This window comes from Anser anser, assembly GCF_964211835.1.
Source record: "Anser anser genome assembly, chromosome: W".
NCBI lineage: Eukaryota > Metazoa > Chordata > Aves > Anseriformes > Anatidae > Anser > Anser anser.
In genome coordinates this window covers 9,645,464-9,656,873 of record NC_139731.1, presented here as the reverse complement: position 1 = coordinate 9,656,873, position 11,410 = coordinate 9,645,464, and the positions used below count along the sequence as shown (strand labels likewise).

General features: G+C 44.6%; 1 protein-coding gene across 9 annotated transcripts in view; it reads left to right on the top strand.

The window, feature by feature from the left end:
* Positions 1-1,321: 1,321 nt before the first annotated feature.
* The window catches only part of LOC310888739 (kinesin-like protein KIF2A), a 368,750-nt gene continuing 358,661 nt past the window's right edge, over positions 1,322-11,410 (top strand). For 2 of the 9 annotated variants that reach the window (XR_014576113.1, XM_083815728.1), the window contains exon 1: positions 1,324-2,404. Coding sequence is in view for 6 of the 9 variants with exons in the window: in XM_083815725.1 (XP_083671851.1) it covers positions 2,341-2,404 (64 nt within the window). In the remaining 3 variants the exon portion in view is untranslated. Of the gene's footprint in view, positions 2,405-11,410 lie in introns of all 9 variants that reach the window. The other 7 variants (XM_083815730.1, XM_083815731.1, XM_083815725.1 and 4 more) reach the window with 6 other exon arrangements.

Here is an 11,410-nt window from a genome sequence, read left to right as displayed (position 1 = left end):
TTTGTTTGTTTAAACCATTTGTTGCATTTGGTTTTAATTCAAAAACAGCTACATTTTTAAAAGAACATGCATATCTTTAACTTTTATACTTAGAAGAGGCTTTCTTAAAGGCATCTGATCTTTTTCAAAGTAGCATTTCTTTGTGTTTGTCAGTAGTGTAAATTAAATGGATAGTGACCAAACTAGAAAGCCAAAATAGTTTTCTTGGATCTTGCTTGCTGCTTTTAGTATCATAATTCCAGCATAACTGTAGTAAGGAATGCCTTCCATGAATACAGTGATTCAGACCTAAATTTCTTGTGTAAAAAATGAAGCTGGGCAAGAATAAGAGAATAAGACCCAGTTTTTAAACCTCAAAAATAAAATTGTTAAACTTTCACTCATCTTTTATTTTTCCTTGGCAGTTCATCAAAAGGGTTGTTTATACCAGTCAGAGGCAATATAAATAACAATTAAGTTGTGCCAGACAGTTGCTGTTGTTTCTTTTTGTCAGTTCAACTTCTGGCTCTCTTTTGCATAGATTTATATAAAAGTATATTGAAAGCCTGCAGGAATTGGGAGCCATAAATCTCTGACTGACTCGCTCTGCTTTCAGCATAGTGAAAGCAGAAGCAGGGTGAAGACATGAGGGAAAGAGGGTGATGGGCTGCGGGGAGCTTGCAGCTCTCAAGAAGGGTGGCAAGGTGTCAGCTTTCATTATGTATTACCAGCTGGAGCTTGGATTGGGGAATTAGTTTTAATAGACTGGCTTTGCTGGGCAAAGATGTGTGTTTAGGAGTATTAATTGTGCTGCTGCTCAAGGTGACTAGAAAGCTGTGCAGGAAAGGCAATTTTAAACCCGTGGTGGCTTCGTCGGGTTAGGAACCACCCTTGCAGGAGAAACCCAAGGGACAATGTCTAATGAAGTGCCTTGCTTGAGGTACAGGAGCCACTGTAAGGAAATGAGGAACATGAAGTGTGTTTTGTTCCTATTAAAGTGGTACAAGTGCATGGGGCAGTCATGAGGTGGGGATAGATGGATGCTGTTGTCACCATGGCCTTGAGACAGGGAACAAGATAAAGGATGTTGATTCTGTAGGTCTTAGCTAGCACAGTTGTATGTTAACGACCCCAAAGATAAGGGAGTAAAAGACTGTATGCATAGATAATGGAACCAGCAAGAACTGGCTTGACTGCTGAAGTCTGTCAAAGAAAGGAAGGATCAGGAGTTTAGCAGCGAGGAAGACTTCTGGCCTTCATCAAAAGACCACCAGAGTGCGCTGGAGGACCACTTAAGGACTCCAGTACGCATGCGAACAGGGGCGGAAACCTATGTTAATGATTCTTCGGAGACCTGATGAATATGCAGGAGACTCACGGGAAATGAAATGAATATGTATTTTTCCCACTAATATAAGCACACTGTCAGTAACCCTTAGTGTGTGTGTGTGTTAGGCAGAACTATCCCCCACACACCCGGTGCTGTAACAAAGAATACCTGCTTAATAACTTTGGTTATTGAGTTTTCACTGTGTCAGCCTTACTTGGACTGAAGCTGCTGGCAGGTTGGGGAGCAAGTACAAAGCATCCTTTTAAGCTGCTCCACTTGGCACAAGGGACCTCTACGAGCAGACATGAGGTAAATTAAGCTATTACACTAAAACTTCAGAGCAGCTCAGCCACCGTCTGGTGCCACACGGGCGCCTGTCTGCAAGCCGGGGACAGGTGCGAGAGGTATAGGCTAGCACAGCCGCCCTGCGGCCGCGATGACCTCGTCCCGGTCCGGCCCCGGAGCACGGCTCTCTCGCCGGGCGTCGGCCCCCCACGCAGTGGGAGCGCCCATCGTGTGACACCCGCGAAGGGCGGCTGCGAGGGAGCACTGCGGCACGGAGAGTGGGGAGGAGGGCGCGGGAGAGGCGGAGCTCACCACGCGTGGCCCTGCAGCCGCGGGGCAGATACACTGGGAACCGCCAGACAAGCAGCCTCGCCTCGGGTGCCCCAGTGCCAGGGTGCGCGGCGGGGAACCCAGGCGCGCGGGTCCAGCGTCCCCTTCCTCCGCAGCAGGGGGAGGAGAAGACCGCAGACGGCTGAAGAAGGCAGTGACGACGCTTCAGCCCCCACCCCAAGCCAGTCCCGCCGTGACGCCACGACGAAGCTCGCAGGCGCAACAGCTCCTGACGCCTGTTGTATCCGGCTGCTGCCTTCTTTCCCTTCCCCCCTCCTCCCTCTCCCCGTCTCTTCCTCCCTCCCGTCCGCCCACCTTTCCCAGAGCTGCCGCCGCTGCTGTGCGCGCGCGCCTGCTCCACCTCCTGCGTGTCTGGTCGGCAGCGCCTCCGCTCTCCCCGGCTGCCCCATGAAGCGATGGCAGCGGCCAACTTCGGCAAGATCCAGATAGGAATCTACGTGGAGATCAAGCGCAGCGATGGTCAGTGGGGGTTGGCCGGCGGTAGGGGCCTGTGGGAGCGGCCGCAGCCCATGGCTGGGCACCGCCGCCCCAGTGCGCAGCGGGGATCGGGGAGGAGGCTGCTTGCGGAGTCCATTGTGTGCGTGGGGTCAGGGAGGGGCCGGGCCTGGCTCGCGCTGCGGTTGTCAGGAGAGCGCTCGTGCTCGGCGGTGGAGGGCGGTTGCGAGCGGCGGCCGCTGGGGACGGGGAGGCTGCGGCAGCGCTGGGAGGAGGAAGGGAGGGGCGGTGGCAGGGGTAGAGGGTTGAAATGTGGGGGGAGAAAGGTGAGGTGAACGAGAGGGGGACGCGTGAGGGAAGCGTGGATGGGCTGGGCTGGTGGGGGAGGGGAGAGGTCTAAGGTGGGTAACGAGACGCGTGGGGTGGGTTTGGATGGGGGCGATGAGGTGATGGGGGGGAGAAGGGCGTGGTTGGGGGAGGAGGGCCTGGGGAAGCTTTGGCATGGAGGTGGGAGGGCCTTAGGGGAGGTGATTAGATGACGGAGGGAGGAAGGGGCTTTAATGTAAAGAAATAACTTTGTTTTCTCTGGCGTACGAGCTGTGTTCTCAAAAAATTACACTACAGTATACACTGACAGAAATGCCTTTGAACACTTCCATCACGTGACAGAAAGCTTGATGGTATTATTTCAGATGTTCTTTATGGTTAAAATATAAGAAGAGTGCTTGCTGTTTATGCCTGAGTTGTTATTTTCTCTGTTGGGGATCCAGTGTTTGTCATCTTGCCCAGCATCTCCTGGCAGGAGCGTATATGTTGCTGTCTAGGAATACACGTGAATAAAGGATGTGTGTGTGTCACATTTAGTGTGCTAACTATTTGTCTGGATGGGGAGAACTGAAATGGGAAGTTCACTGACTGAAAGGCAGGTCACTCGGGACTTCAGCTCTTTAATTTGAGTGGGAATATGTCATCTGTTCCTGGCCTCTGTGAGATCTATGAAACCTACTAAACCAGGGTAGGGTTCTTCTCACATTTTCTGGAAAGTCTTTTATTTTCTTCAGTGTTCAGGAGCTTGCTAAAGAATAATCAAATGATTTTAATGGAAGAAAGACCCGAAGGTCAAAAGCACTGAAGTTAGCATGATTTTGTCATGAGGCAAGAAATGAGCAGCAAGTCTTCATGCAGCTAAGTCCCATAGTACAGTTCAACCCTACAATAAAAATCAAATGCTCAGTGTTAGCTGGATGCTGTATTAAACCTAACCCCTCAATTTGTGCTTAATGGCTTGTGTGTCATGTGAAGAATCTGATAGGTGCATAACTCCTGCAGATCTCTGTTTGAGGTTTCAGAAAACCTCACTGTAGCAGCTTGTAAAACTATTTTTCTGAGGCCCGTGTCAACTTCTAATACATGTAACTGACTGTTTTATATATCTTTTGGAAAATAAGGGATGAGAATGCTTTGCTGCATTTTCCACGTTGCAGGGTTCTGCTCACTTCTAAAATCAGAAGTGAGAACAGTAACTTGAACATAATACTTATTTTCATTACTGTTAACGATTCACATATTTTGCTGTATCACATATGTGATGCAGCATATTAAATATATTACACATCAGTAATATACTAGGAGGATATTTTCACAACAGTTGTGCAAACTGTTGAGCATTTTTGTTAGTTTGATCTTTGTGTGAGTAACCACAGTACAGTGTTGTACCAAGGTTAGTGGGTTCCGGCTATTGTGATGTTTGCTTGTTTTCCATTGAGACTGGTGGAGGAGATATCCCTAGGTATGCAGAAAGGATCATTTTGAGACAAATATCGAAGTACAGCCCACACTAGATTGCATTTAGATTGCTTTGCCTTTCAGAAGGTAGGTTACCAACCTGGGCTGTGGTTGCGCAGGCAATCAAGATTGATTTGTCTGTTTCTAACAAGTGGAGTGTGCCTCTGTCAGCTGCATTGTTCCTACAAACTCTCTCTCCCATCCATTGTAGTCAATGTGTTTTTTTCCAGATTATTTAATGCATTAATTGCATTAAATTAGCAAACTTATGGATGTGATAGGTTTCCTCAGCATTAGTGAGTTCAAATGACTCTCAGAGGGTCTGTGACCCCAAAAGTGTCAGTGTGTAGGAAATGCATGGCTGGGATGGAATGTGAAGTTTGATCTTCTCCTTCAACAACAGTGAGCTACCTGGATCTGCTGAACTCAGACCTGTAACCCAGGTAGAATCAGGGCTGTGTATCATACCAGCTACCCTAGGTTGAAAGCACAATTTAAGCTGTTTAAGAATCTTCTTGAGAAAGCAGTTTGTTGGTCAGTCTGCGCTTTTTTTCACATTGTCTTGTCTGTAGGAAATCATTTTTTTAAGCTAAATATTGTTTTGAGAGGTAAGTATAATAGTTCATTAAAATTTCCTTATCTAAGTGTTTATTTGCTGAATAAAATGTTTACTTTGTTAATGGTGTCATTTTTAAAAGTATGCACTTCTTCCCATCTGTCCACAACTATGCTAAATGCTTTTCTGAATACAGAGCTTTATTAATTCCAGATAAGTATTTTTCTTTAAATAAAAAGAAGAAATAGGAGAATAACATTTTTGGTAAAACATCACTGTTAAAATTTGTACTTGTTCACTACAACAAAATTGCAAAGAGATGTAAAACACATTAAATGTGAGAATGAGACCAGAACATTCTGGAAATAAAAGTGACTTACATATTCTGTCATTTTGACAAGTTCTAATTAGGTTTAAGTGTTTCATGAAAGATTTCTTATAGGACTGAATAAAAATAGATTTACAAGTGAAAGCCACTGTTAGAACTCATGACCAAAACCACATGAAAACTAGGGTTTGGATAAAAAACAACATTTTTGAGGACTGACGCTGCAGAGTTGCTTGCTGTGTATCTGTTTTTTCTCAGTGGGTAAACATTGGTATAAATGTTGTCTAGAGTTACAGATAATATTTCCAGTTATAATTACATGGGATAACTCGTTATATTCATGTAATATAAAAGCATATTAGGTGGTCAGCTAGTTTGGCTTTTTATAATAATTTCTGATACTGAAATTTACTACTTATTTCAGTATAATTTATGTATGTTGCTTGAAATATGCCTTGATAGTCTGTCTTGGAAACAGGAAAGAACTCATTCATTTTAGGTTGTGAATTGCTAACAATGGACTGCATTTCCAGTCTTGAAAAATGTGCCTTATCACACAGAAGAGCTAGAGCACTAGAGAGTGGGCCAGAACATAGCTGCAAGACCAGCTGTAAGAGTTTCATTCTGTCCAGAAGATGTTCCTTTTTGAGGTCTAAATATGGACATTTGTCTGATGATAAATTCCCTTTACTAAAATAATAATAGCCCACTGCTTTGCAAGTGAACTTATACCCATATCTCCACTTCTTGTGCATTATCCAATTAATGATGACAAAGACCTACATAATCATTTGGAAAAATAATATCTCACTTTTTTTTTTTCATTAGTTCAGTCTTTTGCTGAAATAGGATAAATCAGTCTTATGCCCTGCAGACCTTTAGTAGGCTGATTGGTATTTTTCCTTTACGTTTCCAGTCCAGTCATGTTCTGTCCTTTTCTTCCTCAGGCTGAAGCACTGGAACAGGTTGCCCAGAGAAGTTGTGGGTGCCTCATCCCTGGAAATGTTCAAGGCCAGGTTGGATGGGGCTTTGGGCAACCTGATCTAGTGGGAGATGTCCCTGCCCATGGCCGGGGTTTGGAACTAAATGATCTTAAAGGTCCCTTCCAAACCAAACCTTTCTATGAGTCTATGATCCTATTCTCTCTGTCTTTGCAAATCTGAAATGCTACCTAGAAGAACAGAGAAATTAATTATATATTTGCTCATTTGGAAAGGGGAGGGGGGAATACAGTGGTGGTCTCACTATGTTAGAAATAATGTAACAGGCATGAGAAGGGACATTCCAGTAATTGGGAAGAGCAACTGAAGATGTGATGGAAGTTCCAGGAAAAGAAAAATGGTGATTTGTTTCTTATTTCTTATTTTTTTAGGGATTAACCATCAAATGGTGTTTAAAAAGAAAGATCACGAGCTTGTGTTCTTGTATTATGGGAAAGAAACGAACTTGAGAACTGTCAGTGTTGTAAAGAGAAAACTTAAAAATGATAAAGGAGAATAAATTAGGAACAGTTATCACGTGGAACATGTTACCAGAGGACATGGATGCTGGAAGCCTAGCAGAATTTTAAGGAGGATGTTGGTAGGGATGGTAGGAATATCCAATTCTATACTTAAAGCTTAAAAAATTTACACCGGCAATCGTAAAAGGTAGTTTCTGTTCTACCTGAGTTTGTAGTTTAAATCACCTCCAACTGATGGGAGACAGGAAGAAATCTTGTCTGTGGCTGCGTTATTTTGTAATTGCCTCTTAGGAATTTTTTTCACTTGTCTCTGAAGCAGCTGGAACTGGTCATGGTCAAAGACAATCCATCTAGTCCAAAAAACTACTGGCAGCTCCTCTCTCCTTAGGCTTGCCAAAACATCATCATAACTCTTTAACCTTCAAAAACAAAGGAGACTATGTTTTTTTTGTAACAGTAAGGGCTGTGAGGGTGTTTTTTTTTTTTTCTTTAAAGCTCAACTTCGGTGAAATTGATGTTTGTTGATGTTGAGAGGTCTATACAGTCCTCTGTGTTTTGTGTAATCCCATATGACGATCTTGACATTTTTGTGCAGCTCCCAATAGCAACAATGATTTTATAGTAAGATAGAAGGTATAATGACACTATAAGAATTCTGTTCAGGATTGGGTAGACACCCTATTTTACAAGCTCTTGAGGGTATATTTAAATGGCAATGTGCTTTTATTCGTTCCTTTGGTGACATATATCTGTTCTTTCCCTGTGATTAAGACTTTTTTTTGTTACCACATTTAAATCAGTTGACCTCACTACCTAATCCCTATGTAAGCCATACTGGTACAATGTGTCTTTGTCTTTCCGTAATGGCCGGATCACACACAGGGCATCAAGTCGTCAAGTTTGCTACTTTTGGTAGAACTAATGGGACCAACATTTAGACTTACTTATCCAGTGTAGGTCCTCATCTTGTTCCATCCAGAATTTCTGGGCACTGTTCCTTACAGAAGTTTTGACCAGGAGGATGTGTTAAGTTTACTGTGTCATTCTTAAAACGGCTTTATAAGCATTCAGCTCATGATATGCAATAAACAGATTTTCACTGTAACTTGCTGTTTATGAGGTATTTATGTAGGCCTTCTGTATTTTGTATCAATAGCTCTATTGTGGTTTAACCCTGGTAGGCAGCTAAGTACCACACAGCTGCTATATTTGGTCTAGCACACCCCACACTCGAGTCAAATGTGTCGTCATCTCAAATCCTTCGTGCCTGGCCTGGTTTCAGCTGGCATAGAGTTAATTTTCTTTATAGAAGCTGCTATGGTGCTGTGTTTTGGATTTAGGATGAGAATAATGTTGATACCACACTGATTGTTTAGTCGTTGCAGAGCAGTGCTTACACTAAGTAAGTCAAGGACTTTTCACTTTCTCATACTGCTCTGCCAATGCACAAGAAGCTGGGAGGGGACAGAACCAGGACATCTGACCCAAACTGGCTAAATGGATATTCCATACCATATGACATCATGCTGAACAATTAATATGGGGTGGCTGGCCAGAGTGGAGGGGAACTGCTGCTTAGGGAGGGGATGGGCATTGGTCAGCGGGTGGTAAGCAATTGCATTGTGCATCACTTACTTTGAACATTATCTTATTATTATTATTATGATCATTATTATTTCCATTCATTTTCTGTCCTATTAAACTGTCTTTATCTCAGCTCATGAGCTTTTACTTTTTTTTCCTCCAGATTATCTCCCCCATCCCTCTGGCGGGGGGATGTGAGCAAATGGCTGCGGTACGTTGCTGCTTACTGGGGTAAACCACAACAGTCCTTTTGGTGTGCAACGTGGGGCACAAAGGGTTGAGATAACAACAGATCTAACCAGAGCGTGTTAAAACAAAGTTGTTATAAGCATTAGACAAGATTAATATTTGCTAATCACAATGTTGATTTTTTTTAATCTCAGGTCTGCTGTCTGTTTTCCGAATTGTTTTGTATAGCATATTATTTACTGTATGTATTCCGTGTCATGCTTTTTATCATTTCTGGGGGCTGGTTTAGGGTTATTATTTTGCTGTACTCTGTAACACTGGCTTATGATATGATAAAATTGCTGGCCATGAGACTAATCTGGTATTTGTACTCAGCAGTACAAATTTGTACTCAGCAGTACAAACGCTACCTCAGAAACTATTAATAATTACACGTTTTTGGTGTAATGCCAGTGATCATTCTATCCCTAGTCTCAGCTTGGTAGCACTGTTATCCCAGCCCCACCTACCCCCCATGACAATTATACCCTCGTTAAAATGACCTGCAGTCATTGGTCCCAGCCAACATGGGTTCACGAGGGGTAGGTCCTGCCTAACAAATTTGATTTCCTTTTATGATAAGATAATGCATCTAGTCGATCAAGGGAAGCCAGCTGATGTGTTCTTTTTGTGCTCAAAGGGTTGTGGTAAATGGGGCCGCATCAGGCTGGCGGATGGTCACTAGTGGGGTCCCCCAGGGCTCCAGTTTAGGGCCAGTCCTCTTCAATGTCTTTATAAATGATTTGGATGTAGGACTAGAAGGTGTTTTGAGCAAATTTGCCTACGACACCAAACTTGGAGGAGTTGTGGACTCTGCTGAGGGTGGAAAGGCCTTGCAGAGAGATCTGGACACATTGGAGAGCTGGGCGATCACCAACCACATGAAGTTTAACAAGAGCAAGTGCCGGGTCCTGCACCTGGGACAGGGCAACCCTGGCTATACGTACAGACTGGGCGACGAGACGCTGGAGAGCAGCCCCGCAGAAAGGGATCTGGGGGTTGTGGTTGACAGCAAGTTGAATATGAGCCAGCAGTGTGCCCTGGCAGCCAGGAGGGCCAACCGTATCCTGGGGTGCATCAAGCACGGCATTGCTAGTCGGTCGAGGGAAGTGATTGTCCCGCTCTACTCTGCGCTGGTGCAGCCTCACCTCGAGTACTGTGTGCGGTTCTGGGCACCACAGTACAAAAAGGGTGTGAAACTATTGGAGAGTGTCCAGAGAAGGGCTACAAAGATGGTGAAGGGCCTAGAGGGGAAGACATACGAGGAGCGGCTGAGGCCACTTGGCCTGTTCAGCCTGGAAAAGAGGAGGCTGAGGGGAGACCTCATCACAGTCTACAGCTTCCTCGCGAGGGGGAGTGGAGGGGCAGGCCCCGATCTGTTGTCTGTAGTGACTAGTGATAGGACCCGAGGGAATGGAGTCAAGCTGAGGCAGGGGAGGTTTAGGCTGGACATCAGGAAGAGGTTCTTCACCGAGAGGGTGGTCACACACTGGAACAGGCTCCCCAGGGACGTAGTCACTGCACCAAGCCTGTTGGAATTTAAGAAGCGTTTGGACTGTGCACTCAGTCACATGGTCTAAAATTTTGGGTAGACCTGTGTGGTGCCAGGAGTTGGACTCGGTGATCCTTATGGGTCCCTTCCAACTCGGGATATTCTATGATTCTATTACCCTTTTTCATCAGGGAACCAACCTATGAAGGTTTGTGGTGGTTTTACCTTGCTAGGCAGCTGAACACCACAACCGCTCTCTCACTCCACCTCCTCAGAAGAGGAGGGGAAGAAGAAAAGGAAAGAAACAACTCACGGGTTGAGATAAGGATAATTTAATTAAAGGAAAAAATAATTATTAAGGAAAAAATATTATTAATTAAATAATTTAACTAAAGGGAAAAAAGGGAAAGGGGAAAAGGGAAAAAAAAAAAAAAAGCAAAGGCTGTGTGGAAGTGCAGAGGAAAGAAATTACTCTCTACTTCCCACCAACAAGAGATGCTTGACCACATGCTTGAAGCAGGGACTCAACGCACGTAGCTGTTGTTCAGGAGGACAGACGTTTTTGCAACGAAAGCCACCCCTCCCCTCTTCCTCCTTTTTCCACCTTTTATTGCTGAGTGTGACATCATATGGTATGGAATATCCCTTTGGTTGGTTTAGGTCAGCTGTCCTGGTGATGTTCCTTCCTCACCTTTTGCCCACCCCCAGCCTGCTGGCTCTGGGGGGGTTAGGGGGAGTCCTGATGCTATGCCAGTATTGCTCAGCAGTAGACACAACACTGGTGTGATACCAGTGCTGTTCTAGCTACCAGTGCAGAGCACAACACTGTATGGGCTGCTGCAGGGAAAGTTAACTCCATCACAGACAGACCCAGTATAAGGGGACTGGGGAGATGTTTTTTTTCCCTCTTGTTCATTCTCCCTTTTTCCTTCACCTCCCTCTTCTCCTCCAGGTGAGTTATGATAGCTTTTCAAAACTTTGAATATCCTTAGGATGTTCAGACCAGCATGTTCTTATTGTTATGTCTCTTGAATATATTTCAGGTTTCGTTTAACATTAAACAACTACTTAGGAATGCCATCCAGAGATCTGTCCCGAGGCAGGATAGTTATGAGTGGCAGGGAGTGTGGGAGGATATGGGCAGGCATCCAGAGCAGTGGGCACCTCCATTGCTTTGGAAATTCAACCCTGAAGAACTGCAAAATCCTAAAAAACTGGTAGAATGCTTGAACAAGGTGTGTCACCACCCTGGCAATGCCAAAGAGACACAACTCACTGCAACGTGCTGGGGCTTGGCCTATGTTTACCGAGCTGCATTTGATATGACTATAACCCCTGTGACAGACTCTGCAGACACTCGAAGCCCTAGGACAGGCCCCAAGGCTGATCCAGGGAAACAGACTGTACCAGTGTCAGTTGCACCTGTAACCAAGATGAAAAAATGGTTGAGAAAGTCAGGTTGTTTAGAACGCGGGGGAACTCCTACTAAGATTAGGTATGGAGAAGACAGGGCTGGGCCATCAGAGGAACAAGAAGACGAAGATAAAGATATCGAAAAAATATCAATAACTTCCCAAAACCTATACCAGCGTGAG